Source organism: Netta rufina (genome assembly GCF_964035555.1).
Source record: "Netta rufina genome assembly, chromosome: 1".
Lineage (NCBI taxonomy): Eukaryota > Metazoa > Chordata > Aves > Anseriformes > Anatidae > Netta > Netta rufina.
In genome coordinates, this window is record NC_140123.1 from 119,144,243 (window position 1) to 119,165,984 (window position 21,742).

A 21,742-nucleotide genomic window follows, 5' to 3' on the forward strand; every position below is an offset into this window, starting at 1 on the left:
CTGCTCTTTCCAAGCACGTTAGAATATTCTGCAGCGAAAGCATGACTTATTTAATGAAAAAGGTGGTTAAAATTAATGAAGAATCCCATGCAAATAGATGCAACAAGGCTCTCGGGACTGCATCGCCAAGAGCCGCTTCTTTGCAAATATCGGAGCACCACCTAGTGCTCAAAGGGAGGTTGGACACCTCCTTTCAACCACTTCCAAGTACACTATGCCTCAAAATAAGCTAAATGGCAAAACGAGATAAAAAGACTAAATTACAAAGCACAGACTCCCACAGCCTGAGAGATAAAGTCCTTTTAATACAGGAAAGTGGCTGAAACGGGGTCACACAGCCTTCTTCAATACCCAGCTTCCAAAAAATGCCAGTGCTGTGTGTTTTGGAGGAGTAACAGAACTGTTCACGACAGCTTGCAAGGGCAACCTCACAGAGGAAATGTATTTACCTATAGGTATTAGCATGAAAAAAAAAAAAAAAGTCTACCTTTTGTATGTGCTCACTTTATCAGGGGATATTTTCATTACACATACAAATACTTGCTAAGCTCTCAATAATAAGCTGTGGCACTGTGTTCCGGAGACTACAGGTACATTTACTCATCAATCCTTATGCTGTTTTTTCTTTCCATTTTGTCAACTGGGAGAAAACTCCTGGGTTCTACTCACCAAAGGGTACTTGATGACCTTGGCATGTTGCTTAGGCACCAGTGCACCTGGTTTCCATCTGCGTAAGGCCACAGGTGGACACAAAACAGTTTTGGAGGATTAGGCCAAGCACATTCATGAGGTAGGACCTTTAGTGATTACTCATGGTGGCCACAGCTGTAGTTAAAGGTCGATGCTGATGGAAAAAGCCTCACGGCTCCAGGCTCACAGCAACAGGTATTCCTCATCATCTGTTTTTCACCTGTCAATGATTAGCAGAGCCCCCCACCTGGATATACAGAGCACTGCTAATCTTTAGGAACTCAGTCAAGCTGCTCAACTGAACAGTCCCAAACCACTTTTCAGAGACTCCCTATTCCCTCGGCTTAAATAAAATGGACACTACTGACTGAAAAGAGGAAGAAAAGTCAGGGGGTGGTGAACACAACCCACAAGACAGAGCTGAGACACTGGTGCCTTCTTGCTCAGCCAGCCAGAGAAAGGAGAGGGTGAGGGTGGCCCAAGTACAGCCCGTAGGGCCAGCAGGAGCCTGACTGCAAAGGACGCATGCTGACAGCAAAACAGGCAAAGGACACAAGCTGAAACACGGGAAGTTCCAGTTACACAGTAGGATTTTTAATCCCATGGCGTTTTGGTCAGTCGGTTGTTTTTTTTAACCAAGACACTGGAACAGGCTGCCGGGAGGAGAGGATTTGAGATGTTCAGGACTCCTGTACCTGCTCCAATTAGACCTGTTTTGAGCAAGGGGCCAGACTGGATAACCCCAAGAGATCCCTTCCAACCCAAATGCCCATTCCATGATTTTTATTGTCAGTTTGGATGCTTCTTGCCCACAGGTAACACCCATCCTTCTGCACTCCTCCACGTCCTACACAGACCTGTTGGGTTCTTATAATAACCCAAGTCCAGATGTGCTTTCAACAAAATTAAAACCTCTGATACAACATCCTTCAGTATAAATTTTATCCACATGAAATCTGCCTGGAACAATTCTCTAAATAACCACTGTCTCTATCATCAAATCCCATTATTCCTTTATTACAAACTTTCAGTTGGCAACTTTTCTTTTCACTCCTGACAGTGGCTCACTGAGTAATCCCTGAATTGCTTTGGTTTCTGGCAAAATAAAATAAAACAAACAAACCCATGTAATTAGAATAGATGTGCCAAAGTTATTAACAACTGCACCTATAATCTGAAGGATCCTGAGAGATAATTCTGGGAGATTAATATGGAATGTATCATTATGTAATGATACATTCATTAGATAACTAGATCACTTTGCCTTTCATGCTGTCAGCTACTTCAGACACATCAGTCAGAAGAGCTCTCACTGCATCTAAAATTACTGTTAGAGAGATGGCAACTCCTGCAAGCCACAGCCGAGAGTTGGCTGGAGTAGGAGGCAATTTATCCCATGGATTCTGAACCTGTCAACTTTATATATGCAGGGTGGTATTTTGTATAGCAAGTAATGCCACAAAGATGGCAGCATCAAACCCAAAACAATTCCTGGAACAATGTTTCACATTGCTCAGTCAAATATAGCTGCATTCTTTTAGCAGTTTTCATTTGGCTTGCACAGGCCCAAAATCCTGTTATTTTATCAGCTACATCTTCTGCCACGTGCATAGGCTGCCTGCCCAAGAAGGAAATCAGCAATACTAAGAAACATTGGTTCAAAAAGAAACGCTATCGTACTTCTGATGCTTGTATAAGACTCACCATGCAATACAATGTTTTATTTTCCCTGCAATTAAATGCTGCAAGTGACAGCCATTAAGTAAGGAAACCAGTCTTTGCGGTTGTTTCTGTCATGCCAGCTTACAACAAAAAGACTCAGGCCACTTACTCTGCAGATGAAAAACCAAGGTAATCACCAGCTGGCACTCCAGTGAAACTGTCCCTTGTTTGAAGACCAAAGAAGTAAATCTTCTCAAGCATTAAGGAAGTTTCTGGGAGAGGTTTTCATCTCTTCCACAAAAGTTTAAAAAAAGAAAATGATATTTTTTTTAAGGGCAACCGTTTTGCAAGCAAAAGTACATAATTTGCAAATGACTAAAAGAAAAGTTACTCTATAAATGTGCCCTTGTTCAGGAAACTCTATTAAATGGGAAAGAGTTTTGTCTGTCTATATGTTCATCTCTGAATGACCACTCTTCACCAAATCATCCCATCTTACAAGCTAGTCCAGTATGGTTGAGATTACTGGTTCCCAAATGAAATTCCAGTAAACCAAGGTATACTCCACAACTGCCTCAGGAGCTGTATTGCCTTATAATGCCTTCAGCCGAAAACTTGATCACAACACGATAACGCTGGACCATGAGCAAGCTCACTGTGGTCAAGTTCTAGAAATGGCTGATTTGCTTCCTATTTTCTAAGATTCATTTCCAAAACACAAAGTCTTTTCCAGTGATGAATCAAAGATGTTTTTCAATCAAAGGTAGTTGGAAGCTCAAATTCCACTAACTGTGTGCCTGCACATCCACAAAACCAAAGCTGGATGACATCCAGATGACGTCCTATTAGACAAAGCCACACGTGCAAGACGGAAGTATTACTTGTCTGCTCTGCTATGAAAAGAGTCTTGGGGATGTACTCTGCAGCTGTGAGAGCTGCGGGGGCAAGAATAATGGTTTTAAAGAACAGAGGGAAACAAAAGCATGTAACTGCACCTCCAGACAGCCTAAGTGCGATAAGGCTCTGTATCTGTATGACCACTGCTTGCACGTAGAGTCCATTCTTCTCTGGCAAATGGTGGATTTCTACATCTGGAACTCTTTCAGGTGTCAGAGTGCAACAAACTCATTAATAAAAAGAAACAAACATTTTCAAGATGATGTTCCAGTATGTCTCTGCGTGTGATTACATCCAAGGCACCCCAAAAGAGTAACTGCTTCCAGCAGCCAGGTGAAACACCACCTCTGGAGAGGGAAACAAGTGAGATTCTCTCAGGGCATTTACTGCCGACAGTCCACAGCAGCCATATGTCACACATGCACACTCAAGATGCATCAGAGCTGATTTGAAATCCTGTCAACTGATGTCAACGAAAACTGCTTTCCAACAGCTAGCAGACAACTGCACGATGTTTCAAAACATTTCTCTTTTACCTTAGCTTCCCCCCCAGTTATGTGCCTGGTTTTACAACGCACCCAACCAAGTCTCCAGTGCACTGGCTCTGTGCAAGCCAAGTGTAAGGTCTAACACTAGTACACTGACCTGAAACAACTAAAAGTTACTATACTTTTCTTTCTGTGGCCATTATATGACTTAAAACTTTTTTCTTTTTTTTTTTCTGAGTAGATATACGTGTTACAGTCAGTAGAATAAATTATGAATTATGATTACATTAGTTTTAAGTAACACAGTACTATGGGCCTACCAAGCTTTCCACCAGAATAGTCCTTGCTTTCAGAACATAATTAGGTTCCTGAGGTTAAAACCTGGCTTGTAGAACAACACTTGAATTCCTTGGAAGGAGTCGTTCATTTTTTAATTCATGGTGTCTAAGAAAAGATGTTTTGAAAATGTTTGAGATGGATCAGGTGTATAAAGTCACTGCCCAAAAGTTTGGTAACTTATCTCTTTCTGTAACACATGAAATGTCAGAGAAAATCAAAAGAGCAGCCCATTACACTACAGGGAAAGAGAACATACAATATATAATGAAGAGGAAACTGAAATACACTTCTTACTTCAGCACTTACCAAAGCAATTAAGCAGCTTATGACCAAAGAAGTAACACATTTGGTTTTAATCAGGGGACAGAGCTGCCAAACGGGGAGAGAAAGAACAGCTTGAAGAAGTTAGACATACCCATGTTAGCATGTAAAATGGTCCTTGATGTACCACCAAGACCAGCCAAAGAAACCTCAAAACACTCTTATTTCTGAGCACACCTAGAGCAAGGCCACCAGGCCCTGCAGGAGGATGAGGCTGGGACAGCTGCCTCACTGCTGCCTTTGGAAGACAACGGAATGAGTTATTAAACAGAAAACTGTTGAGCATCTAAGACAATTATGATAATAAAAAGCAGAAAATGTTAACGTGTCAACAACAAATCCTATCACATCCAGTTTCTAGTTGCACAGTAACTGACCTAATTGAGTAACGAAGTCACTGATGTGACACACTTGGCTTTGATAGGCCTTTTAATCCAAGACATCCCACATTCTGACAAGCAGAGTAGGAAATCACAGCCTGAATTAAAAGAGCAGTTATGACTGCTGGATGCAAAAGCAATTAGGAATACTTCACTTGCAAACTGGGAGATGATTTCAGGTGGAGTCCCGAAATGGCCTGTCCCACATCTGGTTTTATTTCATATTTTATTTCAGTGTTACACTGACAATGAAACAGAGGAGGTGCACGTTCAGAATCTGGGCTCACAATAGGCTGGGAGAGACTGCAGCCTGGTAAATAGAAGCAGAATTCAAAGTGATTTTGATTAGCTGAGAAATGGTCTGAAATTCTATAGAGGCCAATTACTACAATGATGATCAAGAAAATAAATTCAAATACCTGGGGAAATACTAGCCAGACAGCAAAAAGACACGAAAAATCTGAAAGTTACAGAAGATCGCAGTTCAACAGGAGAATGCAGCCAGGAAAGAAGAGAAAAATGTGGCTAATTTGCCACTGAATATCTAAGACATAAGGAACAAGAATTTTATGCTGGTCAGCGGCAGTGAAACCTCAGTTGGCGTACAGTATGCAGATTAAACACCACATTTAGAGAAAATTGCAGACAGTAGAAAAAATCCAAAGTTTAAACACATGTGATCAATAGGAAAATACTAAGAGAACAAAGTCTGTTTAGTGTAGAGTAACGTGAAAAGACAGAATAGTGAAGTAATAATCTTCAAGTTCTTTTGCATGTAACAGACAAAAATGGGTTATCTTTATGCCTGCCATGTATAGAACCAGTAACCACTGGCATCAGCTGCAATAACAAATGCATAAGGAAAAAAATATAAACAGAAACTATAAAAATCATTAAGTAATGGAGCTATGTCAGGACATCAGGAAGTCCCTGTCATTGAAGGCTTTTCCAAACAAGTTAAACAAAATCACTATGGAAAGTATCGTTAGAGATAGCTGTAGGATTCAACACCACTTTAATGGATCGGTTAACTGGTGTCACCTCAGCTGCAAAGGTTAGAAACACATCATATTTAACGTGAAGCAGCTGTGATATGCACTCTGTACCTAGGTGGCATCCGCATAAACTCAAAGCAGGACTTCTGCTGACACGGGTAAATACAAAAAGGGCCTTTTTGCGTAATTTAGCCTGGATTCAGCAGAAGCCCTGTGTGTGGAAGCGAGCTGTGGTGCCCCTGATGAAGCAGCAGGCGCTGATGCCGAGCGTGGGTGCTGGAGCAGCAGGGACAGACCCCAGCTGCGTGAGGGCCGGATGGGGCTCTGGGCAGCCCGGTCCGATGGGGGGGGGTGTCCCTGCCACGGCCGGGGCTGGGGTTAGGCCTTTGGGGTCCCTCCAACCGCGCCCACCGCGACCCTACAGCCCCACCGCCCCCCTGAGGAACCGCAACGCCCAGCGGGCAGACGTGTTTCCGCCTAAAACCCGCTGCCGGCCTTCCGCTGAGTCCCCTAACCCCGATCCCAGTCCTAATCCTAATCCCAATCCCAATCCCATCCCAATCCCAGCCCAGCCGGGCGCTCACCATGGCGCTGCCGCCTGCCCCCGCCGTTCCCTAGCAACCGCGGCCCTGCCCCGCGGCCGGAAGCGGAAGCTGAGGCGGGCGCTGGGGGAGCCGGGCGCGGGGCTGCCGCCGACGGTAACGGCCGCGGGGGGGGCAGCCGTTGGGGTCGGGTTCGAATTCGAATTCGAAGCTGGATTCGGATCGGGACCCGGGCCCGTCACCGTCTCGTGCCCTGGCTTAGATGGGGGAGGGGCGGGGGCTGAGGGAGCCTCGGGAGGGGAGGCTGCGCTTCTGCTTTCCTCGTTTTCCGTCATTTTCTGTTTCTTTACCTTTTTTTACCCCCCACAACGCAGCCCGGGGCCTGGGAAGCTGGCAGGGGCCTGCTCCCCGCCACCTGCGCCGTGTCGGGCGGAGGAGCGGCCGGGAGACGTCGTTTCCTCCCCTCATGTCCGCCCCGAGCACAGCGCGGATTTGGCTTTTTTCCCTGGTGATTTCAGGCTGTCTGTGCGTGCCCCTCAGGCTGTGCTGCGGGGCTGTGGTACTGTCACGGGAGTTTGAGGGGTGGAGGTCGAGCAGCAAGAGCTGGGAGGTCAAGTTCAGTGAAAGAAGAAGCAAATGCTGGAAGCTGCGTGGCCTTTTAGCTCTTCTAGGTCCTGGAGTTCTTTTTTTTTTTTTTTTTTTCTGCTTGCTTATTTATTTATTTTTTTCCCCTTATAAATTACTTACAACTTCCAGCTCACGGCAAAGAGCGTTATCAGCGTGCCTGAACTGAACTTTCAAGGTTGTACTAGAAAATAGGGTAACCCAACATTAACCATCAGTGCTATCTCGCTAAAGATTTTTTTTTCCTTCTTTTCCTCTCCTCAGATTCATGTAGTTAAGAAGAACTGAGTGCTAAAGAGAAAATGACATCCCTAGAAAAAGGTAGGTGGTTCACGTGATGTCTAAGCAGACTGGGTTACCAGTACTTTAACCTCAATTCTAAAGGCTTATTCCCTTTATTTAGCTGTTAGCAAACAGTTGTGTGGCCTCATTGCTGCAGTGAAAAACAAAGAGCTGCCTGGATGGGGCAGTTAATACAATGGGTTTTCGTAATCTAGTTTTGTATGGAAAACCAAATCTGTCACTTGTTTTTACAGTTGTCTGTCAGTCCTACTGTGGTCTTTACAACCTGGTGGTACTGATTCAACCAACTTGAAAATTGGGCAGTGTAACGGCACCACTGCGGTATTTTTGAAATTTTGGATAGAGGATGCAGACACGTGTTACCGCCCACAGTTTGAGAAGTAACAGCAGCATGTGTAGCTGTGCTGTAAGACACTTTCCTGCCTTTACCCATTGTGAGGAAACTTTAATATGTAACTCAGCTGAAAACTTGGTGAACTTAAGTAAAATGAATGTCAGTGACTGTTATGTTTACTTGGGAATCTAGACCAGATTGCAGCCTCGCTGGGAGCACTGGGGGCCATTGATTAGAAATGAAGTGAAACTGACTCATTCACAGTTAAAACGTACAGCAGATAGTACTTTAAACCTCTTAAACTTCTTATGGCATTAGTAGCTATGTAGCTAGTAGCTGCTTTTTATTGTTGCTTTTAAAATAGGCCTGCTCTCATTCTGTCAAGCTCCCAAAATGTGAAGTTTGCTGTCAGCCTATAGGTAACATTGTCACGACTTTTTTTCCTTAGTAGTTCTTTCTCATGTCTGCATCTACCCAATCTTGTATGGCAGCCCAGAATTAATACAATTCAGATCAATGATTTTGTCTTAATGAGCAATACACACTTAAGTAATGACTTCCTAGATCCTAACTTGTGCTGTAAAGGACTGTTTTACACGTGCAGTGTAAAATGAAAATCTCCACCTTTAGAGTAAATAAAGGGAAGAGTTGCAATGAAACCATAACAAAATGAAAGGTGGTAAACTTCTCCTTCCACTCTTTCTGAATTTTAGTTGACTATGCCTCGTCACCCATCCGAGGACCTGGAGATGGCATGGAAACAGAGCAGACGGCTGAATCGGTGGAAGCAAGCACTGGAGCCAACACTACGAACCATGTCATCCACCACAGCCCACAGAAAAAGACAGTCTCTTCGCTGAGTCCCGGAGTTCTGCAGCTAGGGAAAATACACGCTGATAAATCAGTAGAGATCGAAGCTATGCGTATACTAGTCCCCAAAGCAGCTATCACCCACGTTGTTCCAACTAAAAATGCTAAAGTAGCTAAATCAGTGGGACATAAAGGAGATCCGTTCCATCAGTCGGATGGCACTGTAGATCCCAAGAAAGAACAGACAGAGTTGAAAAATGCACTTGAAAAGCTAAAGAATTCAGAAAAGCGGTTGTTACAGGATAAAGAAGGTCTCTCTAATCAGCTTCGTATACAGACAGAGGTAAGAAATGAAAGGTTTGTGTGTTTTTTTCCTCACACACAGATGAGCAGCTCTGGTTTATTTAGACAGTTTGTGAATAAAATCAAAGCTAACTGCTGTGACACTGTAGCCTTGAAACAAAAAGTTTTCTTTTTGAACTTATCAGCTAAGATATGGAGTAAAAGTGCAACTGAGGACTCCAGTATGGCTTCTCTGTCAGCAGATAAAAGTATCAAAGGCGCAAAGCTGGGAGAAACACACTAGAGAGCTGCAGGGAAATGTATCTTTCATGAGAAAAGTCTTTACTCCTCAACCCAACTGCTAAGTAAAAAATGTTACCGTAGAAAGGGGGATTGTAACTTTCAAAAGTAATAAATGGATGTCTTGTTTCCTCCTTTGCTATCTTAACTGAGTCAGGACTTGAACGCTGCGGAAACTTTCTTTGTTTCTTGTAGCAGATTTTCATTCTTCCTCTTTGAACACTGTTAAAATTTAAGCAAGAAAGTGTTAACATGTATTAGTCTTAAAAATGTATGGCTTACTGAAGTGTATTGTGAGGCTTAATATACTCTGCTTTGGGTAGATCCCATGCTGGAAGGAGGAAGGCAACTTACAGTTTGGTATTTGCAGTAAGTTGTGCTGCATTCAGAAAGCAGAAGGTGTTTCAACCTTCTTTTGGTAATAATAAGATAGTTTGGTCTAATTCTAGGTGAATCGGGAACTGAAGAAATTGCTTGTTGCTTCTGTTGGGGATGACCTGCAGTATCACTTTGAACGGATGGCTCGTGAGAAAAATCAGCTTATCCTAGAAAACGAAGTCTTGGGCCGGAATATGTCTCAGTTGTCTGAACAACTGGAGCGCATGTCTATACAGTGCGATGTGTGGCGAAGCAAATTCCTAGCGAGCAGGTATTCCTTCTCACAGAACTGTTACAGCAGCATTTTGCTTTAGTCTTTTAATTCACACACCCACTGCAACGCCTGCGGGTGTTCTTACTTATATATGCAGAGCCGCAACAGCTATAAGACACTTACTATGAAGTTTCAGTCTCTTCGAAGATATAAAGAAAGTAAACTCCTTGTAAGTCTAAATAATTCTGCCTTTCAAAGGTAGTAGAGTGGGTCCTAACACTCCTAAAATCTTAACTCCACTTCTTGTCAATGTAGTAAGACATGTCCAGTATAGGGTTTAAAAATATCTTCCAGGACAGCTGTCTTGACTCATCTATTTTTTTCCCCAAATAATCCCCATAAAATAATAAATTTGTGGAGAAGTTGATTTGATAAACTTTTACAGCGATTCAGGGATCTACTGGGAACAGCAGAAAGTGGAAAAGGAGGAAGATCTCTTCTTTAAATACTCGTGTTACTAAGAACCCTACTGATACTTCTCTAACCGTATGCTAATGGGTAGCAAGAGTCAGGAGCAAATCTTAAACTGGTCTGAATGTCAAAATCTCCTTGGACTTTTAACTTGCTAGGTGTAGTTGATTTACCAGATCGGCAAATAGCATCATATGATTTTAATCTTCTACTGTAGCCATGTATAACTCGCTAAATTTTAATTAGTGATGTTTAATGCATATTGTGGAAAAGCCTTACTGCATCAAAGAGACTGTAATAGAAGACTCTCCTTCATTTAAGTTGCTGGTATTTAGCAGTTTTGTCATAGAGTGAATGGTAAGTAGCCGTAGCCATCTTACATGTCCTTAGTAATTATGTTGATACAGGCCCTGAGTGGCAGGGAAGGAAGAGGAACAGCAGCTTAATCCTTAGTTTGAGCTGATTAAATACTGTCTGTCGTAGAGTTAAGGTGACTTTGAAACTGCTCACTTAAATTACTGATTGGAAATTTCTTCTGCAGGGTTATGGCCGATGAGCTAACCAATACCAGAGCAATTCTTCAGCGTCAAACGCGGGATGCACAGAGCGCAATCCAGGATCTGCTGAATGAACGCGATCAGTTCCGTCAAGAAATGATTGAGACACAAAAGTATGATCTTTCTAATCCAGATTACCTCTCTGCAAGCTTTCATTTCTCTCAGTTTATTATGGGCTGGAGAAGAATCAAATAGATTTCCTTTGTTCCTGTGATACTTAACAACAACAACATGCTGATGGATAGTATAGTTGCTTTTCAATCTTGGAACTGAAATAGCCGAAGTAGCATTAATTCTTACTGCAGCATTCCCTGGAGGTGTGAGTTCTCAGGGGTCTTATGCTGGGGAACTGATACCTCTCAGATACTGACCTCCTATATTTAATCGCTTACTGTCTTGACTTCAAGTCTCCTCTGTCTCCTTCCAAAGCATACAGATTCTTCTACCTGTATTGACTTCTTTACGCTTATCCAGACAGATATCAAATAAGTTTCACTGGTATTAAAATTCTGTATTGGTGATGCATGGCCGTTGAGAATAGCCTCTTTGCTTCCTTGTTTAAATACTAAACCTTCTTTGGTGGACATTTTGACTTGTGCAGTAAGTTTTGGGAAGAGACAATTCCTCTGAAGCGTGCTGTTTGCTGACAGTATGGTTTTTAAAAAAAAAAAAAAAAAAAAACACAAATTTTTTTCCTTTCTGTGCAGGTTGCTGGAGGAGCTGATGGTTTCTCTTCAGTGGGGGAGACAGCAGACATACTACCCCAGTGCCCAACCATACACTACAACAGAGCTAGCAACTGTGAACTGTAAGCTAGCCAAAGCTGTAAGCTCACATCTTCTTGGAAATGTTGGAACTAGCAGTCCAAAAAAGACTTCAACAGCTGTGGAGTTTTGCAATACCCCTGCTGAGAAAATGGCTGAAAGGGTAAGAACCCTTCACATATCTCCATCTGTCATCACAGCACTGGGTTGTGCTGCCATAAAGCAAGACTTTTCTTTCTGGAAACTACTTAATATCTTATTTAAAAGCTACACCCAAGGGAAACATGCTGAATGGAGCTTTCTGTTTGATATTTAAAAAACAAATCTGGAAGAATAAGCAGAACAATATAATACGTACTGTTTTCTTTTACTGTCCATAGCACCACAAATGATTGTGTCAAAATTTGTTTAGACTTAGTGTGTCAGGAGAAAGCCAACTGAAAATACTTAAGTTTAAAAAATGATAGGGAGAAGAGATCTAACTCAGGTAGGAATAAATCATACTACTTCAGGAGTAGTCTCTGTTGCCCTAAAGATAGTATTGTTGAAGGTGGGAGGAAACACAGAGAGAAGCTGTATCTCTTCCAAGATAGGGTTCCACTACAAAAAAGCTTGATGTTTAAATAACAAACTAGACTAACAGTCTAGTCTGGAAGTAGTTGAAGTTTAGCAGCAGAAGACTCACAGTACCTATTTTTTTTTATATATGTATATTGGCCTCACTTATTTTTGCTCAACTAAGCTCAAGAGTTCTGTTATTCTCAAAATCATACCTTGAATTTTGATTGATATTACTAATTCATAAACAGTACTTAATGCTTTTATATTGAGAGTCTGGATAGATGGCCATTTTTTAGTTTTAAATTTAAAATAAAGCTGAAAAACTCTGCTTTTGAGCAGAAATCCTTCCTAGCTGTCACAGAACGATAACTCTTATTAACCTTAATAGATACATTTTCATTCTCAGCTTTTCCATCTTTAGGTTTTACGTGTACTGGATCCAGCTGCCTGTACAGAAACATCATCAGAAGCTTCCTTTTCTGAGACTTCTCCATCTTCCTTCCTTTCCACAAAGAAGAATATTGGAAGGTTTCATCCTTACACAAGATACGAAGATATAACTTTCAATTGTTGCAATCACTGTCAAGGGGAGCTGATAGCCCTTTAAAAACACAGCAAACGCAACTGCACATGCACTCTTTCTGAAGAATAACACTAGTTGATGTTCAGCAGGCTTCCTTTTTCCTGTTTCTTTCCATAGGGGCGCATTTAAAATTGGAAATCCTGCACTTTCTGCTTCTCTGCCACTTGAAGTCAGGGACTGACAGGACTTCCTTAGCCTGTGAAATACTTCTACTGTTTTTCAGTCTGAAAAGCTACTTATTTCCTTCTACAAAGGCAAGACCAAAATGTTATGCTGGTCCAAGTTGTAGAACATAGAGATCCCCTTGATTAGTTGAGGTTTACAGTCTCATTAACAAATCTTAATGAATCTCTCGTTAGAGGGAGACAAAAGCATAAGCTATACCAAAGTAAATGAAGTATTATATGGTAAAATAATAATATAAAAATCAAAGACAATGGAATACAGTCAGCTCCATGTTTTTTTAATATTATTCAAAGTGAGGAACTGTCCTCAAGTCTATGTTCAGCCTTTTAAATTTAGTAATATAAAGGAGTGTGTGCAATGAGGCTTTACAGCTGTAAGCTCTGAAAGAGCATATGCAGTATTGCTGCCCTCCTCATATGGAGAAGGGAAAAAGAGCTTGGATGAGCTCTATCTATAATATATAAAAAGGACCTGGCTTTAAATGGATTCTAGAAAATGGGGGAAGGGAGAGGGGTGATAAAACGATGCCTTTTCCATCTATTTCAGCTTCCAGAGCCAAGCTGTTAGGTAGCTGAACCTCAGCAAAGAAAGTCTGATGTAGCTCCTTTAGTACACAGTGCTGAAACCTGACCTAGCATTAAGAACTCAGTCCTTGCCCAAAGTCTTCCTGGATGTTACAGGAGGCTGATAGTAAGCACTAAGTTTGCACAAGTACTAATAAAAAAAAGTATTTTTACTTTTATGATTTTATTTTCTTGATGTTGGTTCAAAGAGATAGTCCAGCAGATGATCTGCTGAATCCAAAGAAGCCTATTCAAATTTGAGTTGCACATGTAGAGGAAATTTAGGAGGACGCAAATACACATTTTGATCTGTTTTCTCTCCCATATTTATCATATGTAGTTGTCTAGTTAGGAGAAAGGGTTTCTACAATGGCTGCCTTCCCCCAGTTTTTCTTTAAATCTCATACCATGCTCAGAGTATATAAGTTACAAATTCCTACTGTTTCTGGCCATGCTTTGGGTTGCATGAAGAAAACTACAATAAACTTTCTTTGCTTACTTTAACGTTACAGTTTTGGATTTAATACAGCTGTATCTTTGACCCTGCCTTCCTTTGATTTCATCAGTCACCTCAGCATATTCTCTTGTATCAAGAGTACACAGCATCAAGGGTGACATAGTTTATTTCAATAAGTTTAGCAAACATGGACATTTAGACAAGGAATCCAGCTTCCTTGATAGTGGTAAAGATCATAATTCACATTATCTTTAATTTCATGGTGTATAAAACTACTGAATATGTCTGGCTCAAAGAAATAAGTTTCTGAAAAAATGATGCGAGTTCACATATGTGTAAACCTTTAGTCACCACTTTCTCTGAAATAAGTGTCCTCTGGCCTAGCCAGGACAGCTGGTCCACAAACCAGTAGAAAGCAGTAACTCAAAGATTCAAGAAATAGCATTTTCCAACAACACAACAAGTTGTACAGGCATCATCACAAGCAGCAAACAGCAATATTAATCCAGCAAAAATTCACCATTTTACATATAGCCTGCATCCGGGAATTCATGGTGGAGTTCAGTAATAAAGTGCCTTTGAAAGGGGAGTATGTATTTGCCACCCTCGCAAACAGATCTCGCTCTCATTTAGATTTGGTCAAACCAAGAAGATCCCTGAGTTGTACATAAAAGCAGGCTTTTCAACAGAATTCATTACGAATAAATAGCAAAACCATTGTCAATGAAGGGAATTGTTAAACTCACTTGAAAGCTTTAAAAACACCACAAAGTCAGTAGCTGTAAAGAGCCATAAAAATTAAGAGGGTTGCCCCCAAGAACTCTGTAGTTACCTCTAAATTTTCAACAGTAATGGTCTCTGAAGCGAAAGGATTTAGGCTCTGAACTAATGCAGTGGATGTTCTGCATCTGTTTTGCTCTTCTGGCTTCTAATCTAAGCTGCCTCGCTCGCTCTTTAGCAGCCAGTTCTTCTGCTCGTTTTTCTTCTCTCTTTCTTTTTAGCCATCTGTGGAGAGAGAAACAGTACTGACAGGTAACAACTGAAATCTTTATTTCATCCATTCAAAGGAGGCTGGACCGCGAGTAACTAGAGTCACCTGGTGCTTCAGGATACAGATGTTAGGGCCAACTAAAAGCCCATCAGTCCCAAACACGAGAGGTACTACTTTTCTATCCCAGCACTCCTGGTTCTGCATCCACATTCCGTACCCCCTTTTGTTGAGCTGATTCAACTTGCAGACTCAAGAAAAAAAAATCACTTTACCAGATAAACTTTCTGCCCGTTTAATAGACTAAATTGGCACATGACTGCTTTAAAACAGGCATAAAGGGCTAGGGGAAAAGGATCTCTCTTTTTCAGCAGAAGCAATGCCCTAGTTCAGCTCAGGCTGTGACAACTAATTTCACAGCAATGAACAAACATCAAAGAACTGATGTGTTTTTTCTATAGTATAAACTAATGAGGGCATATTCGCTCAAAAAAAGACTTCGGCATTCAAGATGTACTATAAAATGACAGCCTAAGTTGATAACACTACAAAAATTTCAAAATGGCTTCCCAAGGAATGTTTCTACTCACTCTTTGAAAGCTCTGTTGCATTCCTCTGTTCTTGGGAAAAAGGCAATTCCCTCTGCCTGCCGTCTCAAAATTTCTATCTGTTTTTCCTTCATGTGTTCTTGGTGCTTCTTTTTAAGCCATAACTTGAAGGCTTCTTCTGGATTCCTACTCCTGTCCTATTTAAATAAAAGACATATATACATGAGGCTTATCATCAAATGACCTTTATATTAATCATTTTATTATAATTTTTCAACTCCACTGGCATTTCCATCCACATTAGGGAAATGTATTTTATAGGCAAACAACCATATGCTAATCTGTCATTGAATACATAGCAGTATGTTTAAAAAAAAAAATACTAAATTTAGTTTTTCAAGCCCCTTGCTGCAAGACAGAGGAACTTCAGAGTATCTGAATCATCATGGTTGGTCACGTCACATGCATTAACTGCTGGCCAGCAAGTTCTGATGGTAATGAATATACTTCAAAGGGTTTTCTGGCTTGTTCACTGCTGGGCTCAGTGAAGTCATTCACCTGCTAAAAAAGGGCATTCCTGTACCTCCTGTGATTTTATAGCTATGAAGGTCACGCGTAGAGCTTGTACGGCATAAGCCAGCCTGGCAGGCAGAACCATCCTGAACATGCAAGTCAATCTAGCTCTTCATTGAAACAATATGACAAAAACATTTCCTATCACTATGAATGTTCATAAACTTCGCTAAGAAGAGGGGCTTAGAATTCAGTTTTCCTATCTAACCAGAGCAGTATAACTCCCAGTCTCACATTATGATGATCTTACTTTGCTGTTCAAGTTTTCCAGCTCCTTTGCACGACGAATTCGTTTTTCTTCTTGCACTTGTTCTTTCTTCTTCTGTAACCAGGCTCGAAATACCATCTCATTCTCCCTTCTCTTCTGTTCTTCTTGTTCTTTTTTCCTTTCTTCTTCCTTGTATGAGATTAAGAGTGAATAAAAATCTTGCTCATTAAGATAACTGTCTTAATCTGCAAAGGCTTCATTGTCAAAGTGGGTAATAAATGAGCCATTTGAATTATATCTGACACAAAAATACTGATGGAACAGGAATACTCAGACTGCAGCAAGCTGGTACTGTTTTTAGGAAGAAATTAGTCTGAGCACTTCCCCAGCGCATGTTGCATTTACCTGTTTTTTGTGATTACCTCCATTTCCATGATACATCCCAACTCATGGGCATTTCAGTAGCTACAGGTCATCTGCCCATAACAAAATGACATCTGCCCAATTAAACTGATTTGAAGCCAATCAGAGCTAATTGATGCATTTTAAATATTAAATAAACCCTCAGGCTTGATAGACCATTAAACCCTAAAGGATAGTTAACTGCTCACGGACTGCTGGCACTACTGTATTAATGGAGTTTTTTTTTTGGACATGAAGTTGAAATGCATTTATTCACAGGATTATTAATAGCTTAACAGTTTTCTCAAGTTTAAAAAAATATTTAAAAAAATGATTTTTACAAAATTGAAAACACTTCTTGTAATTATTAATCACATTTTAGCTAACAAGTATCTATAAATAGCAGAAATGGTTTCAAACAATGCTTCAGAAAACTGAGGAGGACAGTTTATCAGGTTTTAATTCTCTGACAAAAGCTGTAATCCCCATTCATTTCCAAAATCTACTCTTCCTGCAAATAGATGATATTCCTCCCACTCACACACAACTTGCAGACAGCATCCTACAAACTTACAATTTCCACTCTACTGAAATGAAAAAAAATAAAACAACCCAAGCACCAAAATGAGGCAGATGGATTCAAATAAAGTCAAGAAACGTTTCGTGCCTGTGAAATCCACAGTGTTAGTTCACCTTCACAGATGAAGAAATACAGTACTACATTCTTACCTTCTTCAGGAATTAGCCAATGAAGTAGTGCAGACTACATTAGCCTAGTAACAGAAGGTTGCCTCCACCACACTAATTGTTTTAAATGTGCAAAGAATGCTGTCAAGAGATCTAAACTTGTGTGTACAAATATAGCACATCAGTAATTCTCCATGTTTCATGCCCCTCATCACTGCCATCAGCAAACTTTTCACACAAAACAGGCCAGAACTATTTCCAGCTTGCTTAGAACATCACGGCACAGAAAAACACGTTCTTTTTATTCAGACCATGACCTTACATTTAAAGCACCTGACTAGAACCCTAGAGAAGTGTGAACAGTTTGGTTAGAATCCAAACCGTCTATCCTGTCCTGAATGAATATGCATAGCTTCCTGACGCGATCACTATTATCACAGAATGGTTTGGGTTGGAAAAGACCTTAAAGATCATCTTTGCAGCTCTCCTCTGGACTCATTTTTGACCAGTAACAAAAATGCATGCCCATTTTGAAGTCTTCCTTCCATTTCAAACACACATACTGCTTTGTTCATAGATCTCACAGCCACCCTCCTGTGTAAAATCTTACTTTATGACTAAACACTCTCCCATTTGATAATTGCCTTTTACATACTTCATCAACACCCACACATGCACCTGCATTATTGTGGTTAATGCTAGTTTTCTCCACAGACCACACTGCAATGTATATGTGATACTGTGTACAATGTTCCAGCAAAGAGTGGACCTGTAATGGAATTTACAGGGAGTCAATAAGCAAAAGCTGTAAGTACAATAAAGAAAAAAAAAAAGGCTTATTTATAAAGGATGTATTAAATAAATACTTAATTTCTGCTTTGAGCAAGGGATGGTCCTATACCACTCCATGGTTTTGGTGTCTCTTTGTATTGTTTTTTGTTTGTTTGCTTTTTGTTTTGTTTTGTTTCTTAATAAAAAATAAAAGGAAAGGAAAGGAGTTTTGAGAGATTCTGTACAAACTCCAGAGAATTACTATTATTATTACTGAGTAAATGCCCTGATCATGTGGCCTTCGTGATGGTCACTGTGATCTGTTCATTGCCTCTGTATCTTTACCTCTTTCCTCATTTTTTCCTTCCTTTGTTCTAGCTGCTTCCGCAGTTCTTTTTGTCTGGGAGAAAGACAGTAAGTGGAACTTCTCACGGGCACATTTGCAGATTGTGCTCTTGGCGGAGTTTTCCGTTTTCCCAGACCTCTTGCAGCATTGATAGCAGAGTTTGGACGATACTTAGGGTTAGATGGGGGCTTAGGGAAATACACACACTCTTCGCCAGCAGGAGACAAAGAATGTACACCTGGTCTTACGGGAGGTACTTCCTTCATTCGAGAGACAGCACCAGAAGAACTGGGGTATGATTTTGGAGATGTACGTTGAGTTTCAATATCAGTGAAAGAAACACTTATTGGGGGCAAAAATCCCTGGCTTTCAATATCACGTAAACTTAGAAGTTCAAACTTCCCATCTTTTTCTACCAGGATTTTACCATCCTTCTGCTCCTCATTCTTGCCAGCATGTGGTGAAAACAATGAGCTTTCCTGTCCCATTTCATTAGAAATATGCAACCGAGATAGCCTATTTGAGACATCATCTTCTCTTGCAAAGTCTGTTTTACAAACTTCAGCATCTTCTGGAGGAGGAACTTCAAGATCCACCAATGTATCCTTAAATTTTAACTTCCGTTCTCTATTCTCATCCACAGGAGCTTGATTCTCCAGCAGCTTGTTGGCTTCTTCAATCTTTTCCAAGATGTAACGCTTTATTTCTTCGTCCTCTTCCTCATCCAGTTGCTGCTGGTTTTCTAGCTTGGATTCCTGGATAGAGCACTCACTATCTGTATCAGACAGATGATCCCCCTGTTTCATGTCAGACCCAGATACCAAACTTTCTTCATTGCGGGGTTTCACTTTCACATCTATACCAGCTTCTGAAAGCTGATCTGGATTTTCTTCCATTTCCTCACTGTCTTCCTCAAAGGTCTCCACAACTTTAACATTTTTTCCTTTGATATGTCCTTCATTTCTTTCAGGACTCTGAAAAAATAAAAATCAACTATTTATCTCAAACCGTTCTCCCAACAAAGAACAGTATCAGGGAAACAGAAAAGGAACAGCAGGAGAGGAAAGCAGTACTAACTACACTATTTTTTTTAAACAGGCTGTCAGATAGAGAGTGTCTTAACAAATAGCTTTTTTTGGTGCTAACATCTCTGCTACAGTTTCTCCATGTTAACATCTATACAAAGTTTAACCAACCATGGCTGGAGCAGTAAAGCAATCAGCGACAATACGAAAAGAGAACAATGTGTTGCACAAATACTTGAAGGAGCCTGCACTGAAAGCAGAAGTACTTTGTACTGAACATATTATTTTCAATGAACATTGAACTTTTTGTTGTAAGACAATTATAAGCAAACTAATCAGTTCATTGAAATATTTTTCACTATAGTTCCAAATAATATTCCTTCTCAAAATTCAGCAAACGTACCTACACATCTCAAGCCACACTGATTTTTGTGCCTTTGTGCTTTCATATTACTCTTTCATCCTTCTAACTAAGAAAACTAGTAATTAATTTAACAAATACCTCTATTTCACCGAGGTTTTCTTTTTCCTCTTCATTAATTAGCCATTCAAGGTCTTTTTCAAAGTCATCCTCATATTCTCCACTTTCTGTTATATCACCCATATTTGCCGGATCACCTTGGTCATCATTTTCACTCATTTTGGTGATGCCTTAGAGTAATACTACAAAAGAAGGAAAAAATGTTTTAAAACTCCAGTGACACACGAGCACAGAATGTTGATATCTCCCATGGCACCCACATCAAACTTGGGAGCAGAATCAACACAACCACGTCAGATAGTGCCACAGCACCTCAGAACTAAGCAGCATTAATGGCCTTGAACATGAATGGTTTTGGCCTTTCCAGCTCTGGCTAGCAGGGCAAGATCTAAGTCAAAACAAAACAAAATATACTCAGTAACCAGTCAATCAGGTTGGCTATAGTCAAATTCATGACAAAACTGAGGGTAAGCCACTGTAAGGATGGGATCTGGCAAACAATCTTTTCTCTTTGTACCCACTGATGTCTGCTGGAGTTGCTGCTGTCTCTCACAGGATAAACCTGCATCATTTACAGTACACCATTACATGAGCACAGCATAGCAGATGGCAACACAACACGGGATGTAAGAATTAGCTCTGACCCCAAATGGCCCTGGAACAGCTCTTTCCTGCCTTTCCAGACAGTAAGGGCCGCATCTGGACTTCCCAACCTGTAAGCATTTCGTAGTGTTTTGTAAAAACTCTTCCATCCAGAAGCTACTGATTAAATTCCTTCAAGGTTTTAAATTCTGGTGAGCATCTTTGAGTTCTCAGATATTTACTCACACAAACACCAGCTCTGTCTCTTAAAACCCTATGTACCACAGTTGACAAGCATTGCTCTTTTAGACCTCAAAATTTAGTCAAGATTTAGCTACAAGAGAAGAATAATAGTAAAGCTGGATATTTTTATTGCAAACTTGCTTGTATGCAAACTTTACAAAAGCTCCTCTTTTTGCTGGAACTGCATTTTGGTCAATAGAATATGACAACGAAGCCCCATCCAGCCTGGCCTTGAGCACCTCCAGGGATGGGGCACCCACAGCTGCTCCGGGCAGCCTGTGCCAGTGCCTCACCACCCTCACGACAAGAATTTCTTCCTAATATCTAACCTAAATCTCCCCTCTCTGAGCTTAAAGCCGTCACCCCTTGTCCTCTCAAGGCACACCTGCCACCTATTTTCCATTTTTAGGGCGGAAGGGGCAATGTACCCGGTGCCTGGCTCCTGCAGAGCCTCGCAGCCCCTCCACACCCCAGCTCCGCCTCACCAAGACACCGCCCGCCCCGGCCGCCATGAGCCGCCCCCCCCAGCTCCGCACCGCCCGGCGCCGTCGCCATGGCAGCAGCACGGGCCCCACTCCCCGCCGACGGCGGCCCCCGAGGCCCAAAGTCCGTGTGGCACCGCCCCGTCGCCATGGCGTTTTTTATTTATTTATATATTTATTTATTTTTGGTTCCTGGCCCCCGCTGCTGGCGAGAAGCAGGGTCAGAGGGGGGAGCTGCCGGTGTCAAAATCGGAGCTTTTGTCAGTAAAAATAGCGCTGCGCCTGCAGGGAGCTTGACCTGCTGCATCACGTCACTCTCAGATCACACAGCGTTCTCACTGAACTTCGAAATGTAGTGAAAAAAAATAATAAAATAAAAATTAAAAATAAATTAAAAAATAATAAAAAATAAATAATAAAAATTAAAAAAATAAACAAATTATAAAAATTTAAAAAAAAATAATAAAAAATACAACCCCGAATAAATGACGTTCTGGGCTGGAGGAGCCAGCAGGCGCAGCAGCAGGGCTGCATGTTGTGGGTGCAGGCACTGACTGAAACAACCTCCATGCTGGCTGGATTGGCAATGGCACCCGCCTTTGTGGCACGTGCAGCATGGCGCTGTACCTCCCAGCATGGCATCCAGGGGGATGGCCCCCCTCAGGCCTCCTGCCGCCACAAGGCTGCAGCAGCACGATGGCTGTG

The 21,742-nt window shown here is 41.3% G+C and overlaps 3 protein-coding genes across 6 annotated transcripts in view; 1 reads left to right on the forward strand and 2 right to left on the reverse strand.

The window, feature by feature from the left end:
* Positions 1-6,428, reverse strand: part of NME7 (NME/NM23 family member 7) — a 93,616-nt gene extending 87,188 nt beyond the window's left edge. The window contains exon 1 of the mRNA XM_084300465.1: positions 6,357-6,428. Within this exon, the coding sequence (XP_084156591.1) occupies positions 6,357-6,359 (3 nt within the window). The 5' untranslated portion in view covers positions 6,360-6,428. The remainder of the gene's footprint in view (positions 1-6,356) is intronic.
* Positions 6,392-13,748, forward strand: BLZF1 (basic leucine zipper nuclear factor 1). Of its 3 annotated transcripts, none has more exons than XM_084300439.1 (7): positions 6,392-6,470; positions 7,203-7,259; positions 8,289-8,728; positions 9,417-9,616; positions 10,572-10,700; positions 11,295-11,514; positions 12,334-13,748. In XM_084300439.1, the coding sequence occupies exons 2-7, from the start codon at positions 7,241-7,243 to the stop codon at positions 12,517-12,519; spliced, it is 1,194 nt and encodes a 397-aa protein (XP_084156565.1). In that variant the 5' UTR covers positions 6,392-6,470; positions 7,203-7,240; the 3' UTR covers positions 12,520-13,748. The 3 variants fall into 3 exon arrangements, with proteins under 3 accessions (XP_084156565.1, XP_084156567.1, XP_084156566.1); XM_084300441.1 differs by lacking the exon at positions 6,392-6,470 and adding an exon at positions 6,733-6,985; XM_084300440.1 differs by lacking the exon at positions 6,392-6,470 and adding an exon at positions 7,030-7,116.
* A 632-nt stretch (positions 13,749-14,380) lies between these two features.
* On the reverse strand, positions 14,381-21,113 carry CCDC181 (coiled-coil domain containing 181). Of its 2 annotated transcripts, none has more exons than XM_084285916.1 (6): positions 20,984-21,113; positions 19,752-19,912; positions 18,224-19,198; positions 16,061-16,207; positions 15,280-15,434; positions 14,381-14,706 (listed from the first exon to the last, which is right to left on the reverse strand). In XM_084285916.1, exons 2-6 carry the CDS (start codon positions 19,887-19,889, stop codon positions 14,544-14,546), a joined length of 1,578 nt encoding a protein of 525 aa, XP_084142042.1. In that variant the 5' UTR covers positions 19,890-19,912; positions 20,984-21,113; the 3' UTR covers positions 14,381-14,543. The 2 variants fall into 2 exon arrangements, with proteins under 2 accessions (XP_084142042.1, XP_084142041.1); XM_084285915.1 differs by having other exon boundaries at positions 20,941-21,017.
* Positions 21,114-21,742: the final 629 nt, after the last annotated feature.

Coding starts and splice junctions, on each gene's coding strand:
- BLZF1 (XM_084300439.1), top strand. Junction 8,729..9,416: donor AGCTTCGTATACAGACAGAG/GTAAGAAATGAA, acceptor GTCTAATTCTAG/GTGAATCGGGAACTGAAGAA. Junction 9,617..10,571: donor AGCAAATTCCTAGCGAGCAG/GTATTCCTTCTC, acceptor TTTCTTCTGCAG/GGTTATGGCCGATGAGCTAA.
- CCDC181 (XM_084285916.1), bottom strand. CDS start 19,889: ATGAGTGAAAATGATGACCAAGGTGATCCGGCAAATATGGGTGATATA. Junction 19,199..19,751: donor AAAACCTCGGTGAAATAGAG/GTATTTGTTAAA, acceptor TTATTTTTTCAG/AGTCCTGAAAGAAATGAAGG. Junction 15,435..16,060: donor TGGAAAACTTGAACAGCAAA/GTAAGATCATCA, acceptor TTATTTAAATAG/GACAGGAGTAGGAATCCAGA.